At 38.4% G+C, this 27984-nt stretch overlaps 2 protein-coding genes across 11 annotated transcripts in view; one reads left to right on the plus strand and one right to left on the minus strand.

Moving 5' to 3' along the window:
- Positions 1 to 240: 240 nt before the first annotated feature.
- On the minus strand, positions 241 to 22827 carry MDH1 (malate dehydrogenase 1). 2 transcript variants are annotated; one of them, XM_059079607.2, is made up of 9 exons: positions 21849 to 22827; positions 16570 to 16668; positions 15649 to 15745; positions 12831 to 13006; positions 10848 to 10970; positions 4057 to 4233; positions 3481 to 3594; positions 1350 to 1439; positions 241 to 580 (listed from the first exon to the last, which is right to left on the minus strand). In XM_059079607.2, the coding sequence occupies exons 1-9, from the start codon at positions 21849 to 21851 to the stop codon at positions 455 to 457; spliced, it is 1005 nt and encodes a 334-aa protein (XP_058935590.1). In that variant the 5' UTR covers positions 21852 to 22827; the 3' UTR covers positions 241 to 454. The 2 variants fall into 2 exon arrangements, with proteins under 2 accessions (XP_058935590.1, XP_066863631.1); XM_067007530.1 differs by having other exon boundaries at positions 21688 to 21972.
- Positions 22134 to 27984, plus strand: part of WDPCP (WD repeat containing planar cell polarity effector) — a 437730-nt gene continuing 431879 nt past the window's right edge. For all 9 annotated transcript variants that reach the window (XM_067007522.1, XM_067007524.1, XM_067007520.1 and 6 more), the window contains exons 1-2: positions 22134 to 22284; positions 22399 to 22681. The gene's annotated coding sequence lies outside the window, so the exon portion shown is untranslated. The remainder of the gene's footprint in view (positions 22285 to 22398; positions 22682 to 27984) is intronic.

Genomic DNA, 27984 nt, shown 5'->3' on the forward strand with positions numbered 1-27984 from the left:
GTGTTTAATTGCTTAATGTAGGTAATGTTTAAAATCATATTCCAGAGTAGATTGATTCACGAGGTGGATATTCCTATCCTATTTAAATATGAGAATTATGCTTTACCTTGTAACATTTTCTATCTTTTCTTTCTGTGTATTTAAAAGAAAATCATAACCCCTTAGGCAAGCTGGGAAACTTGCAAGATTGTTTTCTGAATAGAAACAAAATGTTATCTAGAAATTAGAATCTGAATCACCTTCATTTGAATATATATTTATTTTAGAATGCGGCACTAACAGCATGATGAAGAACTTTCACAAATCTGTACCAAGAAGCACACAATCTTTAAAGTGTGTTGTTTTTCCACAAGTAATTTAAGTATAGCATTATTATTATTTGGTGCTCGAGTCAAAGACGACATTTAGATTCTTCAGCTTTGGGGCATTTAGTAACACGTAAAGGATTGTCTAGTCAGGCAGAGGCAAGAAATTCAAACGCAGTTTCTTTTTCTTCTGCCAGTTCTTTTGCAGTAAGATCCATCTTCTCACGTGAGAAATCATTAATAGGGAGACCTTCAACAACCTTCCAGGTCTTATCCTGTTGGAAAATAATTGCAAATAAGGGATTTATAATTTTTTTTAAAGATTTTTTTGATGTGGACCACTTTTAAAGTCTTTATTGAATTTGTTACAATATTGCTTCTATTTTATGCTTTGGTTTTTTTGGTTGTGAGGCATGTGGGATCTTAGCTCCCCAACCAAGGATCCAACCCACACCCCCTGCACTGGAAGGTGATGTCTTAACCACTGAACCACCAGGGAAGTCCCAAGAGATTTATCATTAAACTAGAATTGATGTTCCAGCAAGTAACAACTTAGTTTGAACTTAATCTAGAGAATTATGTTTTAAAGTGTGATTCTAAAGAAGCAAATCAAAATCCAGATCTTAAAAGATAATTCTGATGAAAACTCAACACTTGAATCTGAAACTCATTGAATCTAGAAAAAAATCTTTAAATCAGGCTTTAATCAGCAAACATAAAAAAGACTGACTTTAGTACAGTTATAATACAGAGCAACAATACTTAGAACCATTGCTTCATTTAGAAGTAATAGAATATTTGTAGATATCCAATATTAGAAGCATAATAACAAAAGGTGTCTAGTGGGGAGAGTTGCAACTTGCCTTCCAGGTTAATTTCAACCTTTTAGTGACCTCAAGTTGTGCTTAGCATGATTTTAAAGCTGAGAAAAATGTCTAATTTAGTAAAGGAACAACTTTCTAGACTAAATTATACCATTATTAATAAAAACACACAACTGCTTTCCCAGGAGAGGACAGAGGAAAATAACCCAAAATACCTTACCTTGATTGTAACAGGGAATGAGTAAAGCAAATCATCAGGAATACCGTAGGAGTTACCATCAGAGATGATGCCCATGGAAACAAACTCTCCCTGAAAATAACAAATAACAATGTTTTACATTCTCATGGTGCTAAGGGATTAGTTTACATACCAACTGACACATGAACTAACAAAATTAAACCAGGTGACACGTTCTTACTATGTGCATAACTTCATTACCACATGTAAGGGACCATTATCAGGCACTTCCACAAACAGGCAAATTTCATGGTTATTATCTTGTTCCACTCTTCCAATCTATGTGTGAAGTAGGCTAGAGAAACATAACTCTCATTTTATAAATGAGGAAGTTATGGCCCAATATAGTTTTTTTATTTTTTTAACATCTTTATTGGAGTATAATAGCTTTACAATGTTGTGTTAGTTTCTGCTTTATAACAAAGTGAATCAGCTATATGCATACGTATAGCGCCATATCCCCTCCCTCTCTTGCGTCTCCCTCCCACCCTCCTTATGCCACCCCTCTAGGTGGTCACAAAGCACTGAGCTCATCTCCCTGTGCTATGCAGCTGCTTCCCACTAGCTATCTATTTTACATTTGGTAGTGTATATATGTCCATGTTACTCTCTCAGTTCGTCCCAACTTATGCTTTCCCCTCCCCGTGTCCTCAAGTCCATTCTCTACATCTGCATCTTTATTCCTGTCCTGCCCCTAGGTTCTTCAGAACCATTTTTTTTTAGATTCCATATATATGTGTTAGCATATGATATTTTTCTCTTTCTGACTTACTTCACTCTGTATGATAGACTCTAGGTTCATCCACCTCACTACAAATAACTCAATTTTGTTTCTTTATATGGCTGAGTAATATTCCATTGTATATATGTGCCACATCTTCTTTACCCATTCATCTGTTGATGGACACTTAGGTTGCTTCCATGTCCTGGCTATTGTAAATAGAGCTGCAAGGAACATTGTGGTACATGACTCTTTTTGAATTATGGTTTTCTCAGGGTATATGCCCAGTAGTGGGACTGCTGGATTGTATGGTAGTTCTATTTTTAGTTTTTTTTTTTTTTTGCGGTACGCCGGCCTCTCACCGTTGTGGCCTCTCCTATTGCGGAGCACAGGCTCCGGATGTGCAGGCTCAGTGGCCATGGCTCACGGGCCCAGCCGCTCCGCATCATGTGGGATCTTCCCGGACTGGGGCACGAACCCGTGTCCCCTGCATCGGCAGGTGGACTCTCAACCACTGCGCCACCAGGGAAGCCCTATTTTTAGTTTTTTAAGGAACCTCCATACATTCTCCATAGTGGCTGTAGAAATTTACTTTCCCACCAACAGTGCAAGAGGGTTCCCTTTTCTCCACACCCTCTCCAGCATTTATTGTTTGTAGATTTTTTGGTGATGGTCATTCTGACTGGTGTGAGGTGATACCTCATTGTAGTTTTGATTTGCATTTCTCTAATGATTAGTGAGGTTGAGCATTCTTTCATGTGTTTGTTGGCAATCTGTATATCTTCTCTGGAGAAATGTCTAGTTAGGTCTTCTGCCCACTTTTAGATTGGGTTGTTTGGTTTTTTTTGATATTGAGCTTCATGAGCTGCTTGTGTATTTTGGAGGTTAATCCTTTGTTAGTTGCTTCGTTTGCAAATATTTTCTCCCATTCTGAGGGTTGTCTTTTCGTCTTATGGTTTCCTTTGCTGTGCAAAAATTTTTAAAAATTTGTTTATTTTTGTTTTTATTTCCATTTCTCTAGGAGGTGGGTCAAAAAGGATCTTGCTGTGATTTATGTCACAGTGTTCTGCCTATGTTTTCCCCTAAAAGTTTTAGGCCCAATATAGGTTTTAAGAAAAAAAAAAAAAGTCACCTCTACCATGTGGGCTAGGTGCTTTCCATATTTCATCTCATTACCCTCACAACCCTGTGAGTTAGATGCCATGTAAAAGATGATAAAACAGCTCAGAAAGGTTATGCAACTTTCCCAAGTTACTCAGCTAGTCAGTAGCTGAGGTGGAATATGAACCTAACTGGCCTGACTGCAAGGCTATGTTTTTTTTTTTTTTTTTACATTATAGCATGAAAGGACAAAAATAAAAGAGTGGCCTGTGCAATTCACTGAGTTCTTACCTCTGGGGTTCCAAACCAGATGTCTCTGACGTGGTCACAGATGGCTTTCGCAGCAGACATTGCACTGGACAGTTTTCGAGCCTTGATGACAGCAGCACCGCGCTGCTGCACAGTCTGGGTAGGGCAGGAAGAGACAGCAGTGTTATTCCTGGGGTGAAAGGCTGAAACCATAGCTTAATGTGTCCCCTCCAAAATCACTCAACTACCGCATGTTGACCTTACTAACCTATTTCACTTAGAAGCACCAGTCTTCCTGAAAAGTGAAAACTAAAAACCTGCACAGAAAGTTTTACCACAATTCATACAAAGAAACAGATCTCTATAAGTTAGCTGGATGACTAGAGGGTATTTCGTTTTTCCCACTTTAACAATCAATCTTGACTGCTACACAATAGATCAGATTGGATTATGACTGCCTTAGTATGACCCCCAAAGAAAATATGCACTCATCAGAGGCCTGCTGTCCTTGAGTTTCCTCCTACCACCCCTTGGGGACACAGTGAGGTCAGTAATGTGGTGTGTCTCTCAAGAGTTCTTGATGCTTGGCTGTGAAAAGAGCTCCCGGATTTTTCTCACCGTGATGAATTCTCCCTTGAGCCAGCTGTCATCTTTCAGAGCTTCATAAACACCAACTTCCTTTCCTTGCAGTTTCACCTTGGCATGGTTGACATCTGGATACTGAGTTGAGGAATGGTTTCCCCAGATGATGACATTCTTTACATCATCAGAAATCACACCAAGTTTAAGAGCAATCTAGTTCAATAGAAAACAAATATATTACTTAGACAAATTTTTTTTTAAAATTTCAAATTGTGACCCGTTTGACAAATGTCCTTAAGATAAAAAGCCTCTGAAACTTCAAGGGAACACAAGAGTTACTTTGATTTGGAAACAAACAAAACCCACAAATTTTATCACTTGGTAGTTTCCCCAAAGAGTTTAATAGTGTAAACAAACACTGAGCCTGAAACATTATAGGGTACAATATTTAAGTAAAATGCTTAAGAGTAAGGATCATCTTACAGTTTATGAATGACTTATCTGTATTGTAGATTTATGAAATATAAAACACCAAGCAAGAGGTTAATATTCTTGAATACATAAATGTGACCTTTGCTTTGTTGTTAATACTTGGAGATGACGCCTCAGCATTTCTGACCAATCAGGTATTTAGATACTTTCTCCATATTTAGGTGAAGCTTTTAATCTATACCTATATAAATTAAGTAATTTTCAAATAATCCTAAATATAAAATTTTGGAGTTGGAAGGGACTCAAATACCAAAGTATGGCTGTCCTCATTTTATAGATTAGAAAACTGAAGTTAAGAGTTTAGATACAAAATATATATAGTACTAAAATTGTAACAGAAGTAACAATCTCTAGCTGTAGGTTCAGAAAGCACTTCAGGATCCTGCATGCCTTGTAGTCACATGAACATCAATTATGTTACATAGTACAGTGGTACCAGAAAGGATTAAAGTTATGTTTTGAAAGATCTAAATAAAATCAGCTTGCTTATTTTGTTAATCACTTGATAAGGTAATGTGCAGAAAAGAAATTATGGTTAGTTGGATATATACAGGCATACCTCCTCTTATTGTGCTTTACTTTATTGCACTTCACAGATACTTTTTTTTTGTTTTTGCAAATTGAAGGTTTGTGGCAACCTTGTGTTGAGCAAGTCTACCAGCACCACTTTTCCAACAGCATTTGCTCACTTCATGTCTGTGTCACATTTTGGTAATTTTCACAGTATTTCAAACTTTCTCATTATTATTATATTTGTTATGGTGATCTGTGATCAATGACCCTTGATGTTACTACTGTAATTGTTTTGGGGTGCCATGAACCCTGCTCACATATAACAGTGAACTTATCAATAAACGTTGTGTGTGTTCTGACTGCTCCACTGACTAGCTGTTCCCCTTTCTTTCTCCCTCTCCTTTGGGTCTCCCTATTCCCTGAGACACAAACAATACTAAATTTAGGCCACTTAATAACCCTACAGTGGCCTCTAAGTCTTCAAATGAATGGAAGAGTTGCACATCCCTCACTTTAAATCAAAAGCTAGAAATAATTAAGTTTAGTGAGGAAGGCTGAAAGCAAGATAAGCTGAAAGCTAGGCCAAACAGCCAAGTTGTGAATGCAAAGGAAAAGTTCTTAAAAGAAATTAAAAGTGCTACTCCAGTGAATACACGAATGATAAGAAAGTGAAACAGTCTTATTGCTGATATGGAGAAAGTTTTAATGGTCTGGATAGATGATCAAACCAGCCACAACATTCCCTTAAGCCAAAGCCTAATCCAGAGCAAGACTCTAACTCTCTTCAATTCTGTGAAGGTTGAGAGAGGTGAGGAAGCTACAGAAGAAAAGTTTGAAGCTAGCAGAGGTTGGTTCATGAGGTTTAAGGAGAGATACTGTCTTCACAACATAAAAGTACAAGGTGAAGCAGCAAGTGCTGATATAGAGGCTGCAGCAAGTTATGCAGAAGATCTAGCTAAGATAATTAATGAAGGTGGCTACACTAAGGAACAGATTTTCAATGTAGATAACAGCCTTCTATTGGAAAAAGATGTCATCTAGGATCTTCAAAGCTATGGGGGAGAAGTCAATGCCTGGCTTCAAGGCTTCAAAGCTTCAAAGGACAGGCTGACTCTCTTGTTAGGGGCTAACGCAGCTGGTGACTTTCAGCTGAAGCCAATGCTCACTTACCATTCTGAGAATTCTAGGGCTGTTAACAATTCTGCTAAATCTACTCTGCCTGAGTTCCATCAATGGCACAACAAACCCTGTATGACACCATATCTGTTGACAACATGGTTTGCTGAATATTTTAAACTTGTTGAAGTATTCACTGTTGAAACCCAGTGCTCAGAAACAAAGATTCCCTTCAAAATATTACTGCTCATTGACCACGCACCTGGTCACGAAGAGCTCTGATGGATAATGTGCCTGCTAACACGACATCCATTCTTCAGCCCATGGACCAAGGACTCCTTTTGACTTTCAAGTCTTATGACTTAAGAAATACATTTTCTGTAAGGCTATAGCTTCCAGAGATAGTGATTCCTCTTATGGATCTGGGCAAAGTCAATTGAAAACCTTCTGGAAAGGATTCATCATTTGAGATGCCATTAAGAACATTTGTGATTCCTGGGAAGAGGGCAAACTGCCAACATTCATTGGAGGAAGTAACTGCAGATATGGTGGAAATAGCAAGAGAACTAGAACTAGAAGTGGAGCTTGAATATGGGACTGAATTGCTGCAATCTCATGATAAAACTTTAATGCATGAGGAATTGCTTCTTACGATGAGTGAAGAAAGTAGTTTCTTGAGATGGAATCTACTCCCAGTGAAGATGCTGTGAAGATTGTTGAAACGACAAAAAAGGATTTAGAATATTATATAAACTTAGTTGATAAAGCAGTGGCAGGGTTTGAGAGGTTTAACTCCCAATTTTGAAATTAGTTGTACTCTGGATAAAATGCTATCACACAGCATTGTATGCTACAGAGAAATCATTTGTGAAAGGAAGAGTCAATCAACATGGTGAACTTCACTGTGGTCTTATTTTAAGAAAATGCCACAGGCACCCCAGCCTTCAGCAACCACCACCCTGATCAGTCAACAGCATCACCAAGACCCCACCCAGTAAGCAAAAAGATTAGGACTTGCTGAAAGCTCAGATGATGGTTAGCATTTGTTTTTCTTTTAGCAATAAAGCCTTTTTAAATTAAGGTATGTATATATTTTTTAGACATAATGCTATTGCATACTTAATAGACTACAGTACAAATACAACTTTTATATGCACTGGGAAACCAAAAAATTCATTGACTTGCTTTATTCTGATATTTGCTTTATTGCAGTAGTCTGGAACCAAGCCCACAATATCTCTAATGTATGCCTGTAATTTGTTCCTAATTAGATAGCAGAATTTATAATGATCTAGAAGAGAAGGTTTTGGAAAACAATTTTTAAAAGCTGATGTATTAGGGTGACATTGTGAGTGATTTTTCTTCCTTTATGTTAAAATGAGAGAAAAAAATAGTTGTACCAGAATCCACAGCTTTTGCACACATAAATAACAGCAACACTGCATCAAAGCTCTGGTTGTGTATTCACCATATAGCAAAGGGAATACACTCTGATATTTTAAAGAAATTTTAAAAACAAGGATACCAATAGCCCCAAACTGGAAACAGCTCAAAAGTCCTTCAAGAATGGTTAAACAAAGTATGGCTATTAGCATAACTGACGCCATCTCGGGCCCTTACAGTTTCTTCTATCCTTTAAAACTGACCTGTGAAGTGAATCACATCAAGGGCTTTGTAGTTAATAGATACTGTTCAATAAGCATTAGGACCAGGTAGCCTTTATGCTCTGCTGGTCCCCAAACAATGATGAAAACCTTCCTTGACATATTCCTGGCACCCAGAAGACTAGTTATCCATTCAAAAATCTTAACTTAGAAATGCATGTCCTGTTTCAGAGCACCTACCCCCATACCCTATAGAATCGTCCCCACCGTCCCTCTGTGGTATGAAGTGCAGCTGCAAATGCTTCTGGATCATTGTCCACCTGATCCTGATCCCACCCTATGAGTAAGTTACCCTATAATAAACTGATCCATTGGTTATATGGAGCTGCCTGCCCCATTTTAAGGTCTCAAAATACATTCTCAGTTTGGTGGGCACTTTTTGTTCCCTCCATCCTCCAACACCAACTGTGGTATATTCATACAATTAAATAAATAAATGGAATAACAATAAAAAGGAATGAACTACTGATACATGTAACAACTTGGATGGATATTAAAGGCATTAAACTTAGTGGAAAAAAAAACAGTGTCAAAAGGTTACTTACTGCACAATTCTATTTTTAAAACATTCTCAAAATGACGAAAGTACAGAGTTGGAGAACAGACAAATAAATGGTTGTCAGAGTTTAGGAAAGGAGAGGGCGTGTGTAACTATAAAGAGGCAACATGAATAGGACTTCTTTTGTGAGTGATGGTACAGTTCTGTTTCTTGAAACTATGGTGGTTATGGTAATCTATAAATATGATTAAATGTCATAGGATCATCCATAAAGACATACAAAAACTGCTAGTCAATTTCCTAGTTTTGATAATTCTCTATAGTTATGTAAGATGTCACCACTGGGGGAAGTGGGTGATGGGTACATGGGATTCTCTGTACTATTTCTGCAACTTCTTCTAAGTCTATAATTATTCCAAATTAAAGAGTAAAAAATAAAATGACAACCAACCAACCAAAAAGAATGAAGATTAAAAAAGCCATTACCTAAAATGTTTGCAATGCCTTGACTCATCTTCACAGTAATTTATTCAGTCAAGTAAGAAGCAAGTTGTGCTTACTTTCACTGACCCTTAAAACAAGTCGAGACTCATTTCTTAAGTTCTCAAAAAGTTTTAAAAAATAACTTAAAATTCTTTGTTCCTGACATTTAAAATCACTTCTGATCTAAACCCTGCTTTATTTAGAGTTCTGCAAGTATTAGGACTATTAACTACCATATCAGTCTTCACAAATTAGTTGGATGGTTGGTTTCTGGGGTACCCAGCTACTGATCTGCTTAGTGGTTGGGGTAGAGTGGTGTGCTGTGCAATGAGTACCATTTTCTGTGTGTGCCATGACCTGAAAGGACTTGCAAAGAACTGTCCTCACTTATATTTAGCCAGCATCATTGAGAAAAAGGAATATTTATACTGGGGTAAGTGAGCCAAGATGTATATTATCAAGAACTTAGAAACCATAACTCTGCTGAATGTCAGTTTCAGCTGCTCCAAAGTACAGTGAGGACAAACTGCCTGCAGGCCTATCCTCCCTACAGGAGGCTCCCCTTACTTCCTGTGTCCTATTGGCCACCTCCTCTTATTCTTTAGATCTCCTGAGCTAATCCACTTCTGTCTGGATAGCAAAGGCCAGTACTTTGCACCCAGCATATATAGTTTCTGAGAATATCACGCATGTCAGAGCTAGTCTAAACTACCATGTACCCAGGCTAGCAGTTCCCTGCTCCTTCAGACACTTTCATGTCTGTCACACAGATCTGTTAAACAGTTTTTGATTCATTCTCCAGCTCTAGTAATTTTTGTCTTTCTGATACCACCTAACTGGTTTCATTGCCAAATTACCTGGTCAACAGACAACATACATAGCTCTGCTCTGCAAATACACAGGGGATTTCTGCAGGTGATAAACAGTCACTAGGTAGCTAGGAGTTCTGATTTCCAAAATAAATTATGTAAGACTAGTATCCATTCATGTAAGAAAAATTAATCTTTGGGTTTGTTACTTTTCTCACTGGATTAATAGCCTCTACAGGAGGAGGAAACTTCTAACAGCATTCACTGTACCAGACTGGCATGCTGGAACACGTGCCAAAGTCAAAGTATGATGAGATGGCTCCTTCTTTCCTCACTCAGACTTTCACCCCGCAAGGAAAACTGTTGCAGGCCCTGGGACAAAGTATTATTTAGCTGTACTTCTGGAAGCAGAATTTTCCAAAGCCTGCCTCCACCAAGGCCTCAGGTCAGACAGCAAAGATGGAAATTTGTCAGTGTCATCATTTTACCTGTTTTTTCCTGTTGTAACTAAGTGAATTGCCATCTGGTAATCCAGAGTCCACAGATGCAACAACTATGATGATCATCTTTTCCTTCATAACTGTTCTACAGTACCCCAATCTCCTGCCTCCAGGCATTCAAACAAACTCCCATTTCTTCCCAGCCCCTGGACACTGGCTAAATAACAGGGGCAAAGACCCAGCTCACAGCCCAAAGCCCCTCAGGAAATATTTGCAATTTAAGCTTGTTATCCAAAGACCTTCTAAATTAACTGAGAGATTTCTGAGGTGTGACTCTTCTCAAACCTTGGTTATCTCTCCCTCTTTTTTTTTTTGGTGGTATACGGGCCTCTCACTGTCGTGGCCTCTCTGGTTGCGGAACACAGGCTCCAGACACGCAGGCTCAGCAGCCATGGCTCACGGGCCCAGCCGCTCCGCGGCATGTGGGATCTTCCCAGACTGGGGCAGGCGAACTCTCAACCACTGCGCCACCAGGGAAGCCCAATGACTAATTTTTAACCACTGTACTAAGAGGACATTAGCAATGATATGTAATTAAAGTTAGGAAATGAAATATAGTTGAGAAAATTAAGTACAAAGTTCAGCTGCTTTAGGAGATTAGATTTAAAGATGTCCTAACAAATTGGAATAGCTTCCTACTAAAACAAAACAACAAGAAAAAAGCACAAACTATGATTTAGCTACTTTAAAAGTGAGAGAAAAAGGGTTTAAAGTTGAACATTCATAAGATTTGAAAGGGCATCTTTCTTACCTGAGCTTTAGCTCGGTTGTGATCCAAACGAGTCAAGCAACTGAAGTTCTCCTTGGGGATGGACGGTGCCGACTTGGAGGCAGTCAGGCAGTTGGTATTGGCCGGGTTTCCCACCACAATAACCTAGGATGTATGTGAGGCACAGCAGAGCTACAGACCATAACTGATTAACTAAACCAACTTAGAATATGACTGACATGTAACACATAGCCTTCATAACAAGTTTGTGTGAGCTAAATATGTATAGTTATTACACTTTCTAGTTTCTAGTAGGTTTCTATCCTCCGTTCTAGTAACTTTCCCCCCTTGTTAGTATTTGGTGCAACTACTGAAAACATTTACTAAAACCACTGTTATGTACACAAGTCATTTTGTTTTCTGCCAAAACAGAGGCAGCATTTATCTAGTTGCCATAAAAAACTAGTAACCTAGGGCTCTATCTCAGAGTTCTATTCAATCATAAAAGTTTTCCTTCTTATAAAAGTAGTCCAAGAAAGAAATTCTACATGAGAAGTTTACTTTAGGATAATGATTTGCCTTTATGAATGAAAAGTGTTTCTCAGTCTTGCCTAATCCTAAGAATTAACTGGGTTAGTTGATAAAATACCAGGTCCCACCATTTCACACCCATTGAATCAATCTGTAGGAGAAAGCACTTCAGGCTTTTTTTTTTTTTTTTTTGAGGGGGTAGGTATAGGATGCAGTGAATTACAATACAGCATAGGAAAATGTATACATGAACATTTTTTACAAGTCTTAAAATGATAAAAAAAACTTACTGTGAAATTATATCAAACTTACAGAAAAGCTGTAAGCATATTACAAAGACTAACTCCTGCATTACTTGTACCCAGATTCTCCAATTTGCCCCATCTCTTTCACTTTCTGTGCATGTGTGCACGCTCCACACACACACACACACACACACACACACACACACACACACACACACACTCTGCCCTTAGCCTTTTTTTTGCCCTATTTGAGAGCAAGCTGTAGATATGATACTCCGCTATCCCTAACTACTCCGGTGTTGGTGTGTATTTCCCCCAAGGAAGACACTTTTGGCTGAGAGGCAATTACTATGCAAGCAGTACTACAACTCCAAGCAACCTTGTAATTTTTTTTACTAAGAGACCTGGGGATTCCTACCCAATTCATTTCGATTATTTTCTGTTAATGACTACAGAAAAGAAAAGTTAACTATTTGAAATAAAGTTTGCAGAAGGCAAAAATTCAGGTGTCTATGAAGTATTATAAAAGAGAGAACATTATTAATGGCAACATTAAAAAACCTTATAAAATTTTCTTTTACCTTTCTTTGAATTCAGAATTGGGTGGAAAAAGTGTATCAAAATCAGAAAAATCTCTAACTAGCAAGCCCTTTTGCTATGACAATTAAGTTCTAGGTAACTGATACTTAATTGGTAAAAGGAGGCTTTACTGTAATAATAACACAAATTTAGAAACAAAAATAAATAGGTTGAACACAAAGAGACAGAATAGGAAGTCATACTGACTCAGCTCCTCAAGAGACGAACATATCGAAATTCCTCTGGACTGAGAAAAAGTGAGCATTCAGAAGCCCCTACCTCCTGTGACTAAGAACAAACACAGCTTATAGCCATCTACCTTCACAATCACAAACACAAATCCAAATGTCTGTACAAATAGTCCCACACAGCTAAAAGGCACCAGAAAGTTCTGTGCCTTCTCTATAGGTTTACACACTAATATTAAATCTCCATGTCATGGTAATATGCAGAATATTTTTGAGCCCCTCAGAATACAGATTTCTACACTACATGAACAAAACCCAGAAAGGGAGGGCTAATCGAGCAAAACTCTGTATCTGTATTTACTAACCCTCGCATAGCACTGGGAAAAAAAAAAAGGCAAATACTTTCATTTTCACTTAAATGTTGAAAGCAGAAGTTTCAAATGCTGATAATGAAAAACGCAATAAAATACTGCATTGGTCACCTTAACTGACTTCTTGGCATATTTGTCCAAGGCTGCACCCTGGCATTTGAAGATTTTCACATTTGCTTTGAGTAAATCTTTCCTCTCCATGCCATCCCTTCTTGGCATGGAGCCCACAAGAATGGCCACATCCAGGTCTTTGAAGGCAATCTCTTCTTTATCTGTTGCGATGACATCTGTGAACATGGCAATAAATATGCAGAGCTACTTAAACGCCACAGTCTGAGGCTTTCTTTTTCATACTGAATCTACCCAGTAACTCTTTCACTTTGTAGCAAATGTTTACTTTTACAAATCACATTGATCAAAGTTTTAGGGGCCTAACAAAAGAAAGGCAATATGTTAATTCAACAACCATAACATCAGCAGAAATGTCAATACATTTATTTTGCTTTTCCTATTTCAATAATTATCTTAATTTCAAAACTCTGTAGCTTTTATCTTTTATAATGATGCAAGGTAACTTTCAAGGCAACATTAATTATTCACATTAATTACCACAGATAACACAAAAGAGAAACTAATTCACCTTTTAAGTTATAATTACTTTAATTCTAAGATATCAATCAAATTAAAACAATGCTTATTGAGAAGTTTTTGCAAGGAATAACACTAAGAGATTTCTTTTGTCAAATTTAATTTTAACATTTTACACATAAAGACATTGAGGCTTAAAGAGATTAATTAGCTGCCTATCAAAAAGGAGTGGGGGCCTTCCCTGGTGGCGCAGTGGTTGAGAGTCCACCTGCCGATGCAGGAGATGCGGGTTCGCGCTCCGGTCTGGGAGGATCCCACATGCCGCGGACCGGCTGGGCCCGTGAGCCATGGCCGCTGAGCCTGCGCGTCCGGAGCCTGTGCTCCGCAACGGGAGAGGCCATGACAGTGAGAGGCCCGCGCACCGCAAAAAAAAAAAAAAAAAAAAAAAGGAGTGGAGCTATAAGTCAAGATTGGTCCAGATTTCAACCACTATGCTACAGTGTCAGTCCAATACACCACCTGTTTTTTGATTGAAGAACATACAGTTGACCCTTGAATAACACAGGTTTGAACTGTTCAGGACCAGTTATATGTGGATTTTTTTCCCACAGTAAATACTACAGTACTGTACAATCTGAGGTTGGTTGAACCAGTGGATACAAAGGATCCGTGAACAGAGGGCCAACTATAAATTGTACTCTGATTTTCCACTGCAGGGAAGATTGGCACCACTAAGCCCTGAGTTGTTGAAGCATCAGCTATATATCATGACTTTCTTTGGGTGACTGTATTAAAAAGGCCATGTGCTATAGACTGAATGTGTCCACATAAAATTCATATGTTGAAACTTAATTCCCAGTGTGATAGTATTAGGAAGTAGGTCCTTTGGGAAGTGATTAGGTCATGAGGGGGAGCCCTCATGAATTGGGATTAGTGCCCTTACAGAAGAGGCCTCAGAGAGCTCCCTCACCCCTTTTGCCATGTAAGGACACAGTGAGAAGATGGCTGTCTGTGAACCAGGAATTGGGCTCTCACCAGACACCCAATCTACTGGCGCTTTGATTTCTGACTTCCCAGCCTCCAGAACTGTAAGAAATAATTTCTTTTGTTTATAAACCACTCAGTCTATGATATTTTTGTTATAGCAGCCCAAAGGTACTAAGATAATCAGGATACAGTGTTGTCACTGATAAATTTTTAGACCAGGAACTTGTGTCAGTCAGGCTTCTGTAAGTCCCCAAATAAGTATACATAAGAGCACCAGCTGGCGAAAAAACATCCATCTTCTTCCCAGCCATGCACCCTTATCTGCTGAACCTTCCCTTCCCATCATATTCATAGCTGACCAAGGACAAGCCAACTGCAACCTTGGCCCACTACAGAGAGCAGAGAGAACTCTGTAGAGAAGGGAATAAAAATGGAAAAAGCAACAGAGGAGGTTGATTTGGAAACAGTGGGTGAGGAAAGGGAGCCAGCAGAATAGCTTGGACAGGGTAATGCATTCTCTTACATAACTAAGCAACCAAATGATTGAGAGGGCAGAGTACCCCTTCTACTAAATGTTTATTGAACAGATATATGAATTCTGAGCATTGTTCCTCTTGGGCATGTTTACATTTTTGATTTGTGCAATCCTCTTTGAAAGTATTATTAATTAATCCTTACCCTCCCACCCCCAAAAAAGATGATGAAAGTATAACTAAAGAAAAATATTCAAATTAGTTTAAAACCTGACCTAATATTTTAATGAACCTTTCAACCAAATTTAGGACTTCTGTCTTACATTTGTTACTTGTTCATTGAGTCTCAAAGGCTCTTAGCAGAACTCCTGTAGGCTTTCTCAAACCATGTAGTATATGATTAGAGCAATTTATATTATATCTTAACCTGACAACTGGCAGATGGGGTGGGACTATATATGGGGACCAACCAATTTCTAGTCCCCAAGCAGCATATGGTTCTGGAAAACATCATTTAGAGTTGAAAAAGTTCTCCATTACAGGCCATTACTATTACTATTTAAATAGACTTTAAATAATAACACAGTGTGGACAATCTCAGGTGGATAACTCTTCTGCAATATTATACTTAATTGGTAAAATAAATTACATATAGGCATGTTGGGAAAAAAGTATAATCTTTTATCTTATACAGGTTATTTCACACTTTTACCTTTATTTATTCTTGGTATATATCTTAACAAGTAGTTGTAGTTCAAAAAACAAAAACTTTTTAATGAAATAATTTCTAATTGAGAGGTCAGTTAACAAAACTCTAAAATCTGTTTTTTTAAAGATGTAAAGTGCTATAAAATCCCTTTCTCCTCCAATCCCCAACTCACCTTTCAGGAGGGGAAGGGCACAGTCTTGCAGCTCCATCAGGACACCATCCAGGACACCCATCATGGGAGTAATATCCAACAGCACGAGAATGATAGGCTGCCAAATAAATAGCAAGGACAGCATCTGTCAGTGTAGGTTATGTCATTTAGTCACAGAAAAAGTCCTTTCACAGAGTTTTGGCTAATTGGTGTGTATAATTCCCATTAATTAGTCATAATTATTTTAGGAAGTCAGGTGTCTAACATCAGGTGTCCTTTAAAAAGGAATGCTATAAAACCAGCAATGGTTTGCTAACAGACACAGTAAGAGGAATCACCATTACTGAATTTTAAAGGAGTACATGGAAGAAATATCAAGTTGAAGTGACATGCCACACCTTGCTCTTGTTGTTGATGGCTGTATATCTAATTTCAGTTCACAGAAAGCTAAGCACAGTATCTGGCATGAAGGAAGAACTTGATATCCATGGGTGAAGAGAATGGATAAATGAATACTGTACAAAAGGATTTTAGTGTACATTAATCACACCTGCTGGAATGGGGGTGCCTGCTTCAAACTGGGAAGCCTATGTGCCTGTCCAACTCTTTTGGGTCTTAAGACCATTTATGAACAAGAAAGTGCTGATTCAGTAACTTTCTCTCCCATGTGACTCTCCCCAACAGTTACTGTCATTATGATACCTGCTGGCTGCACCAAGTCAACTTAACAGTAGGTGGAATAGTTCTAATTTGCAAAGCATTTTCAATGCCCAGAGGGGTGCATATAAATAAGCTACCAGATTCCACTTATAGCCATATGCCTAGTACATTCCTTGGGATTATCCATTCCTTTACCATTTAAACATTTCTTTGCAACTAAATACAGCGTTTTATTGAAAATGTTTTTACTTTTACTTAAGATTTACAGACACTTGCCCCTACCTGGTCTTTACCGAAGACAGATCCATTTCCAATACTGTATAGCAGTGAATAAGCAATTTGACCAGCTGCTCCAGTCACAAGGACTCGGATTGGTTCAGACTGTAATGAAAGAGACCCATTAACAACTTATTAAAAAATTCTATTTTACCCTAAAGATATTCAGAATTTTCTCTATAATAAGACAACCACATACTTTAAAAGCTAATGTAAAATTTTAAAGATTCTTCGCATCTGGCTTAGTAGAAGACGGTTATCCCAGACTTGTCCCAGTAAACACAGCATGCACAAAGCAACTTCTGGAACGTGTCCTTTGGCTGCATATTTATGTGGTGTTATTTAACTCTCCCTGCTATCTTGGATTTACTTACAAAATCTTATCCATTTTTTTAGGATATTTTACCACTAAAATATGCCTAACGATGTTGATGTGCATTATGTGATGATACAAACCCTGGCGGCCACTAGAACCTTACAAATCCTCTTATGCAAATTCCCCACCCCCTTCTGCTGAAAAGAATCCTTCACACCAGGAAGAGGAGTAATAGCGGTTAAAAATTTCCATTTAGAAGGAGCCAGAAAGTTAATCGTGATTCAACTTAACTACCTGGAGGAAGAAAAATAAGCCTATATTTATTTAACGAGAAAGAAAAATGAAAAAATGTTAATACCTGGATTGTAAAAAAATTTAGCATTAAGTAATAAATAACAGTAGCAACGTGTGGTAACAGTTGACAACCTGATTTTAAGGGAAAATTAATATTAAAGGGGAGGAAGGGGAAAAAGTACAAAGAACATATTGGTTATAATAGATGGAAGTAATCTTATAGACCCTGAATAAAATATGAACATATGGACAAAAAATATATACAAATAATTCAAAGTGACGACCCTGAGTCATTAAAAATAAGTTAGGGCTTCCCTGGTGGAGCAGTGGTTGAGAATCCGCCTGCTGATGCAGGGGACGCGGGTTCGTGCCCCGGTCCGGGAAGATCCCACATGCCGTGGAGCGGCTGGGCCCGTGAGCCATGGCCGCTGAGCCTGCGCGTCCGGAGCCTGTGCTTCCGCAACGGGAGAGGCCACAACAGTGAGAGGCCCGCGTACCGCAAAAAAAATAAATAAATTAATAAAAAAATAAATAAATAAAAAATAAATTAAGTTCAGAGAATTAAAAAGATAGAAATATTTCTATTAAAAAGAGCTGCACAAAAATGCCTGGAAACTTAGTGTGTAAGTTTAATTAGATGGAAAAATTCAATCAAGGGAATTGTTCCTTTCTCTGACGATGCTGGATAAATGTACTTCCACTCTGTATCACCTCTATAGTTACCCACACTAGAGAAGTGGCTGAAGTGACTGGGGACAGAGGATTAGATTTCTTTATATTTAGAATTCCCTCTTAGAGAGGGGTCATGCTTCTAGGATAGAAGGAGACTATGACCTGAAAAGTTCCTTCTAACCTTCAATCCCTAACCTCTGGAGGTCAGCAGCACTTAGCAATCTGGTACCCATAGAATTCAGAGGAAGAAAAGTCTCAGGAAAGTGTCAACTGTTGTAGAGAAATGCATCTGAACACAGCAGACTATGTATGTGTTTCTTCTTCGGAGAGGTGACCAGGGTGAGAGTGGAGAAAAAGGGAAAAAACTATGGAGAGTTTCTTCCTGACCTTCTGGGTCTCTTGCCCATACTCTTCACCAACTTTCCCCCTATGCTTTAATATCTCTAAATGTACAAAATATGGTAATTCCTCTAATAATCCAATTTTAATACAATACATATTTATGTTCCCAAATAGACTTCAGGTTTATAAAGAGCACTGTCATTGTATATATTTATTTTCTATCACATGATCTTTACATGTTTCAAATTCTGTCATTTTCCCTTCCTTCCTTGAAGTATAGCAGGTGAGGAAAAAGAAATAGAGGAAGAAATGATTCCCCCTCCCTCTTTAGAATGCAAGCTCTTTAAGGACAGGGGCTTTGTCTACTTTATTTACTGTTGTATCCCAGCTGCCTAGAACAATGCCTGGCATGTAGTTAAGAACTCAAACATTTGCTAAAGCTCAAATATTTGCCGGATCTTGTAAAATTACTATCAAAGCCTTGGAAATGTAAAATAATTGTTTGGAAGCAAACCCAAAATGCTTTAAAAATTGTTTTATTCAAATATACTTGCATTGAAAAGGCTGGAAATAATGACAATAGTTCCAGCTATGGTTAGCAAAATTATTTATGCCAGTAGTTCTAATTAAAGTCTTCTTTTATTACATAACTTGTATTATTTTAGGCCAGAGACTCCATTAGTGAACCATAAGAAACAAGAGGATAAGCCAATTTTTTAAAAATAGGGGGCTAGAGAGGCAGTACAGTGTGACAGTTAAAGAGATGGCCTCTAGGGCCAGACTTTCTGGTTCAAATCCTGACTCCTCAACTCAGCTGTATGTTCTTGAGCAAGTTACTGTATTGTTTCTCCATAATAAAATGGAGATAATAATAGCAGCTACCTAACAAATAAGGTAGTCATAAGGATTGAGAGAGTTAACATACAAGGCAGTAAGAACAGTAATGTAGCAAGCACTATAATTATAGGTCTCAGGTTTTTCCGCTAAGGACTCTTGTAGCCTGTGGCTGTTACTCTCCACTAGACTGTATAACTTCCAGGAGAACAGTCTGCCTCTGACTCAAATTTGCACTCCCATATAGCATTCAACAAAGATTTGTTGAATGAAGGAAAGTAAGAGTTAAGAAAAGCATAAACACATTATACTTCAATGAAAGCAAGCTATGATAAGCAATGAAGGGAAAAGTAAACATTACTATCTGTAAAGCTTAACCTCCCAGAAAGTCAGGTAGATGCTTAGAAAAGAACAGTCAATTTTAGGCATTTATTTTAGCTACTAAAAAAATGGGTTCAAAGTACCACAGTCCCTAGTGAAGGGATTGTGGGCAACTAATGAACGGGCACGAATTCCACCTTAGCAGTTTCCTTCTTCTCTATGATTGAGCAAATTATTTTCACAGGTAGGTGATTCCATCTTAAGAGTAGTATGAAGCCTAGTGTCGAATGTCTGGTGATGAAACAGGAAAGAAATGCCTATTTGGTTCTGTCTGCTCTTTGCAATGTTGCAGTTGAAAAGCAGGAGGGTGGGAGATTCCCACTGTCATTTTCACAATGTTACAGTGTGAAGATAGGTTACTATTCTTTGCTTAGATATCTGGGCAGTCTGCCAAGATCCAAGGAAGGAATGTCTTTGCTCTTGGCAGGGCACTAATGACCTTCGTGCAGATACAGGCTCTGTCTTGGGCATGTGTTTAAGTCTCAGTTGTAAAGCTTGAATTTAAGTGTTCCTTCTGTTATTCTACAGAAAGACCCATGTGTTCCTTTTTACTTTCTCATTTATATATATTTCTGTAATATAAAAGACAAACAGTATTCAGATTCCTTCATACAGTTTATTCTTGCTTGTCATTCCCTATGGACACAAGGAAAGAAATGACTCCTTGAAAAAAACCTTATTTTAATAGCTTACAAAAGATGGCTCTTTTCTAACTCAGTGATTGTTCACACACTCTCCTGAGGAGGCAAGGAGATTGAGTCATGTGAGAATTTGCCATCAGTTTCAGCAACCTGGCAGGAGGGTCTTCCTCATGGACATTATTTGATGCTGGAGTGACCTTCCTGGGGTGAGGCCTGGCTTGATATACTGTGTAGAAAAACAAAGCAAGAATGGGGGCCCAGGAGCTTTCTGTGACCTTGGGAAAATCATTTGACCTCACCAGGTTATGTTTTAAGATTAGAGGAAATAATTTCCAAATTCCCTTCCAATTATAGAATTACAATATTCTCATTGTAAAACCATCAAGTAATATAAATGCTGATACATAGTTTAGTTTGTATTTGCAGTATGAGCTTGTATCTTCACCCAGAATGTCAGCAACTAAAAATAAATTTTCAGAATGACTTGATATGTGTCTGAATGATACAATATGGTAAAACGGAAAGTATGTGAGCTCCTTGGGGGCAAACTGTTGTATGACCTTGAGCAAATCACATTCTTTTTGGGTTTCAATAAACTCAATTTTAAGATGGTCAAGACTTTTTTTTTAAAGGTTCCATCCAGTTTTAAAATTATTACGTCTGAGGTTCTCTGACGTAATAATAAGTACCTCTGCTTTCTTGCTAAGATTACTAGGTCAGAAACCACTGAAACCATCATTTAAATGACTAATTATGTTATCTGACAAAATAAGTAGGAAACCTAGGTTTAACACTTACTGAGAATTAGAAGCTGTCCCCACTGGCTCCATTATGAAGATGGAAGAAGTAATTCCCTTGCCCTGAAAACATGTCTTTTCAGGTTCTGGAAATGTTCCAATTCCTTCAACTATTTCCCCACATTCCCCACTCATTTTAGTATTTTGAAATAACAGAGGAAAAACAGTTTCAAATACAAGTACTGAAGCAATTTCTCTCAGTTTGACGTCAAATGTCACCTTCAAACAGCAAGCTTATTATTCCTACGTCAGTAGCCTCACCAACCTCCCTTCTCCCTTTCAGCAGAGACAAGATATCTATATCTTGGTATCCAAAGCTTCATGACACGATGGTTTAATTGTGTAACATTTAAAAGTGGTGGTTCTAGAATTCCTAACACACAGATCAGTAAAAAAAAAAATGCACTAATTATTTGGCTAGGGGCGCCGTCACTGCAACATGTCCAGGTACGACAAAAGGAGATCAATGAACAGGTTTTAAATAACATTTCGTGAAATTAGATATGGCGGAAACACTTGTCCCAAAAACGTAGATCGCAATCCCGAGCATCTGGTAAGCCCTACCTTTGCAGTGAGGGCCTTCTGCTTTCAAGGGCTTTGTGACAAAAGCCCTTAAAAACACTGTGGGCTTAAGAGGAGAAAAAGAGGTTAGGGTCCAACACCCCCTCCCATTTCAAACCTTATCGTCCTTATCAAACCCGTATACCGTGCTTTGCAGAAAATCCGCACCTTCGTATTCTGTACCCCCAACATGCAGAAGGACTGAGATCGCGCCTCTCCAAGGACAGCGATGTCTCTAAAGTCCTTCTAAGAACCCCCAGCTGTAAATCAACCCCTTCCCAATTACCGGGTCCCTGCGACAGTCTCCAGAAGATGAGTCGGGGCTTTCCAAAGGGCGCGAAGGACAATCCCTTGCACAGCCTTCCCCCAATAGTCCTTCAAACGCAAGAAACTCCACACACGGGCACGAAGGCCGGAAGTGGGCAGCATGCAGGGGCCCACACTCACCATGATTGGGAACTGCGCGGACACTTTTCTGCACCTACAAAAAGAGCTTCAGGGAGTCGGGTCACCTCTATCGCGGAACCGACTCGGAAAAGGCGAGTGGTGTTGGAAAGAAAAGGCTCGGCTCCCGACCGCGGAGCCCTCTGGGAACTGTAGTTTAAGCAGCCCTAATTCTGGCGCAATCTCCAATGCATTTCCTTCGAGTGTTGAACTACACTTCCCGAGGTCAGAGGGTCTTCTCACGCCCTGCTCCTTGCGCTCTTCGCCGATTGCAAAGTAGTCCCCGAGGGCGGGCCGCTGTGATTGGAGGACTGCGACGAGCGGAGGATTTGGGCTCAGGAGGAAAGGACCTGCCGGATGGCGCCCAGCAATTGGCGAGAGGGGAGAAGCGTGTAACTCGAGGGTGGAGAGACAGAACCCTTAGCTCCAGCGCTGTCCCGTAAGCTGCTAAGACTTTATCCTCCCCTCAAGGGTAAACGTGGGAGGTAAAGAGACCTTCCGCTGAGTAAAGCCGGTTCGACCCGGAAACAAAATCTTTTTTAAAACTATTCAGAGTCTGCAGGGGCGGGAGGAATTGACGTGTAGAGAAGACTGGACGGCTTCGCAGGTTGCTAAGCGACGAGGTGGGAGAGCGCGCGCACGCACGGGCCGCTGAGGAGTACCTGAGGGATCCGTGGAGCTGCAGCTCCGACACCTAGGCGACCGAGCAAACGCGCTGCGTCCTCACGGGTCCTTCTTCACCGCCCCGGTGGTGTCCAGTGACGCGGTGAGGGATTTGCAGGGACGCTCCCTCAGAGGCAGCCGGGGGCCGCACATCTTCCCCACTCAGGAGGCAGGTGAGTCCCCGCCCGAGGCTAGGGTCTTTAAACCTTAGGGGTCCGTTGTGCGGTTGTGCGCCGTCCTGCGTTGCGTTTATCGACCCAGGTGCTGATCTGCGCGGATGCTCGCGAGCTCGCCGGGCCCTCTCTGCGCGCATAGTGTTCAGGCAACAGTGTTCTGGAGGGCGTAGTACCCTGAAGTTCACGCCACTTCCCCGCAGTAAGATACAGCTTTTTTCAAGTTAAGTGAAAAATATTGAGCTCCTACTTTGTGGGAAATGAGCCCCTCCCTTCCTAGAGTTCACAGTCTAACTTTTTCTCTAAGTCTTCCGTGAATGTTGACACTTTTGTCCGTTCTTTTTTGGAAACTGGATGCTTTTTAAACCATCTTGACCTTTAAATTATGCCAAACCTGCATTTCTAAGGAAAGCGTGGCAGCTGAATGGGAGACACTGGTTATTTCAATTAGTCTCAGCTGGTAAAATCAATTAACGAGGTTTTCGTTTAAAATTAGTGCTGCCCAGGAAAATTGTTGTGCTCTGTGAAACCTTGTTTCATGTGGATATTCAGAGGAAGATGTGATGATCTGGAATAGCATATGTGTAATGAAATGAAAGAAATATCTATATTCGAAAACATTGGTGTAACTGAATGCCAAATGGTATCTTTCAGTTTTTCTCTTCAGTTTTGGAGGGTTTGCTATTGTGTGAAAGGAATAGAACCTTACTTTCCAACTTGATCTATCAATAGCATTTATCATAGCTTAATGACTGTCCTTGAATAACTATTCACGTGGCTCTCAGGCAGCATATTTCCTGGTTTTCCTGTATGTCACTGGTTGCCCCTTCTCAGTGTTCTTTGCAAGTTCTTTTTCACCTCTGACCTCTTAACCTTGGAGTGCCTGTATTCTTCTGTCTACACTTAATCCCTCAGTGATCTAATTCATGAGTTGCATAGTTTCAAAATGCCACTTCTATGTCAAAAACTCCCAAATTTGTGTCTCGTCCTGAATTCCAAACTCCTGTGTCTAACTACTTTATCGATATTTCTCTTTAGAAAACTTGAGTTTCTAATATGCATCGTTTCCACTATTTTACAGTGTTTTCTACTGAGCAATTTTATGTAGAAGTAAAACACCACACCCGTTGGTACAGATAATATGACCTGCAATTTCTCCATTTCTAAGATGTTCATTATGGATGGTGGGATTATGAGATTTCACATGGTAGAGTAGTGAAGAGTATGGACTGGTTAGACGAAGACTCGTGTGATAAATTGGCCAGGAGGACATAGAGCAAGGATTTTAGGATGTGGCATTCTGCTAGGCTCTGGGGATTCAGAAATTAGTAATACACAACTGCTGCCTTTTTAGAGCCCCCAGTTTAGCAGGGAACACAGATATGTAAACCCATAATGACAATATGGTGTGACCTGGTTAGTAATAGTTAGGTAACAAGTTAGTAACTCTGGGCTGCCACAGTTTCACAAAGGAGGTGCTGTTTTAATGAGGACAAATGGATGTTTCTGCCACGCAGCTAGGGTAGGAGGAGGTAGAACCACTTTGCAGTGTTGCAGGTAGTGTTTTGGGTTGGCATTCAACAATTTGCAAACATACATGTGTTAAGTCCCTGATTTTTTTAAAACTAAGGCTTTGGAATTGCATTGTCATGTGGCTATTACATTTAAATTAATAAAATTCGCGTACAAGGGTTCCCTTTTCTCTATATCCTCACCAACACTTGTTATTTGTTGTCTTCTTGATAACAGCCATTCGTACAGGTGTGTGGTGGTGTCTCCTGTGGTTTTGATTTGCGTTTCCTTGATGATTAGTGATATTGAGCATCTTTTCGTGTGTCTTTTGGCCATCTGTACATCTTCTTTGGAAAAATTTCAATTCAGGTCCTCTGTCCATTTTGTAATTGAGATGTTTGGGTTTTTTTTTTTTTTTTTGTGCTACGCGGGCCTCTTACTGTTGTGGCCTCTCCCGTTGCGTTGCACAGGCTCAGTGGCCATGGCTCACGGGCCCAGCAGCTCCACGGCATGTGGGATTTTCCCGGACCAGGGCACGAACCCGTTTCCCCTGCATCGGCAGGCGGACTCTCAACCACTGCGCCACCAGGGAAGCCCTGGGTTTGTTTTTTTGATGTTGAGTTATATGAGTTCTTTATATATTTTGGTTATTAACCCCTTATTGGATATATTGTTTGCAAATATCTTCTCCATTTAGTAAGCTTCCTTTTTGTGTTGTTGATGGTTTCCTTTGCTGTGCAAAAGCTTTTTAGTTGATGTAGTCTCATTTGTTTGTTTTTGTTTCCCTTGCATGAGGAGGCTTAACCAAAAAATATTGCTAAGCACTGTTGGTGAGATTGTAAATTGGTGCAGCCACTATGGAAAACAGTATGGAGTTTCTTTAAAAAATTTTTAAAAATATATATAAAAAATAGAACTGCCATATGATCTTGCAATTTCACTTATGGGCATTTACCCAAAGAAAACAGAAAAACCAACTCAAAAAGATATATGCCCTCCAATGTTCATTGCAGCATTATTTACAATAGCCAAGATATAAAAGCAACCTAAATATCCTCTGATAGACTAATGGGTAAGGAAGATGTGTTATATGAATATTACTCAGACATTAAAAAAAGAGAAATCTTGCCATTTTTGTCAACATGGATAGATCTAGAGAGTATTATGCTAAGTGCAGTAAGTCAGAGAAAGACAAATACCACATGCTCTCAGTTATATATAGAATGTAAAACGCAAAACAAACGAAACGAAACAGACTTATAGATAACAGAGAGCAAACAGGTGGTTGCCAGAAGGGAAGGGATAGAGGAGTGGATGAAATAGATGTAGGGGATTAAGATGTACAGTTATGTAATAAATAAGCCATGGGGATGTAATATACAGCATTAGGAATATGGTCAATAATACTGTAATACCTTTGTATGGAGACAGATGGTTACTAGACTCAGAAATTTTGTAAATGCAACTTATATTGGAAAATGATTGGAAGAAGTTGTGAAATACTGAACATATCAGAAATTTCCCAGATGTAATTTGACACTTTAATAAAAATTTATGTATTATCAATATTTGGGTAAATAGCTTATTATTAACTTGTTTATCAAATCATTTAGCAAAATTATCAGGCTTAAGCTATAGATAGAATTAAGAACAGTTTAGATTATAAAATGTATATTTAAAATTATCTTTTGTTCCAATATGATATATTTATAGTCTAGTATGCTTGGTTTGCCTGGGGAATATGGTTGGCTCCATCTAAATGGAACAAATGAGAACTGTAGATGGAGGCCCAGAGAATGGGCATATATTACTCTTATTGGTTTCATAACCTTTCTGCAGGCCTTAGAATTTATGTTGCAAAGTGTTCATTGTAAAGATAGGAAGTTGCAGACGGTCCCCAAAAGTTGGGATTGACTGGGTAAGGATGGCTGGCCCTCTACAGCATTGCTCTACAGCATCTAAGGCCTTTGTTCCTTTTTAGTTGGACATTTCAGTGCCTTAGTTCCCAAGTCTAGTTTTGTAATACCCACCCATATTTGATCAAGTTTAATTTGAAAGAATTGTGGCACATAAGGAATTTAGTTACTTATATGTTCAATTTAATATATAGCCCCTGGAAATGAATCAAGTTTTCATGACTTACATCTGGGATTTGTCATGTGATGTATGTCTTCCTTGGTCTGTCTAGTTCATATAAGAAGGACTCAAAATTAAGGGAGGTGTTATTTTTCTAGGCCCTCATAAATTTAATCATATTGTTTTACATTTAACTGAAAGCATATATATGTATGCATATACATATATGTAGTGAAATTTATAATATTACATACATAATTTAATCCTGAGGTAGAATGAGTAGATATTATCCTCATTTTACAGTTTAGGAAACTCAGTTTCAAAGGTTGTGACTTGTCTGAGGTCTTCTTGCCATGGTTAGAAAACTAAGATCTTACAAATATTTAAAAAAAAACAAAAACCTACATGTTCTGTCACCTATTTAAAAATTAGCATCTAAAATATATCATGTTTACACAGTTGTAAAGGTTGTAATTTCCAATGTATTATAAATATTGAATTTTTAACTAGAACTGTTTTGTCATTCTTCAAAAAATATAGTGTAAATATTCATCTGCCATCATCTATTTAAAAAATAGGTAGCTCTCTCTTTGGCAGTCAAAAGTTGCAGTTTCTATACATCCTTAATGTCAAACTTCCAGTACACTCTCCTGACATAATTTTATCTTACTTTATTATATTTTAATGCTAAAATGTCTTTTCATGATCCCAGTGTCATCATACTTCTTAATCAAAAATATAAATATAAATTGAAACTAATTTTTTGTTTTTTAAAATCTGCCACTTATGGCTCTAAGTGTAATAAACTTTATCATTACAATTCTTAATAGCATATAGTTTATCAAAACATGTTATAAATTTTAGATAATTATTAAATATTAAAAGTAAAATTTTAATGGAAATGTATCTGTTAATGGATGGGACTTTTTCTGCTCTGATTAGTTTATATATATGTGGATGAGTATTAGAATGAGACTGGATTGAGTTTCAAATTTATTTGTATTTTCCAGAGTTATAGATGTATGTGCTTAGAAACCATATTCACATAAATAAGAAGATGGGAGTTCTTTGGACTCCTTCCATGTCATTTACAAAACAAAATCACATGGTAGCCTATTATCAGAACTTGTTTTCAATGATGTGTTAACTGGTTAACTCATTCAGGCTGTTATTCAGTTTGGCTGAAAGCAAACAATTGAAAACCACCTGACTTGCAAAAGGTTTTACTACCTGTTAGTCTTTTAAAGCTTTATTAAGATTTTGCCTCCCTCATTTAGTTACCTTAATTAATTCAATATGTTCTGAAAGTGTTAGGAAAATTGAAATATTATTTCAGTATCCCCTTCCTAAAACAATATTTTAAATCAAATGCTTTTATCTTTTCATCTGCTTTAAATATGTTTTTGTCAGCATCTTGAGGTGGCTTATTTGCTGATTGAATTTTCAGTTTTGGATAAAATACTGCCATATAACTTAATTGTGAAACCAGTCGGTCAAATAAGATTGACTTATTTTTAGTTTTCAGAAAAAGTATGACTTCATCTTTAAATTAAATTAATGCAGTAACATTCGATTTTGAGGAATATTATTTAAAAACTTAGAAATAAATTATGGAATGTATTTGAAAGAGAGGTTACTAAAACAAAGTCAAGATTAAAATGATGCAGTGATAAAATATAAATGTTTAAAATATGAAAATCATGATAATGCTATTT

This window comes from Kogia breviceps, chromosome 11 (genome assembly GCF_026419965.1).
Source record: "Kogia breviceps isolate mKogBre1 chromosome 11, mKogBre1 haplotype 1, whole genome shotgun sequence".
NCBI lineage: Eukaryota > Metazoa > Chordata > Mammalia > Artiodactyla > Physeteridae > Kogia > Kogia breviceps.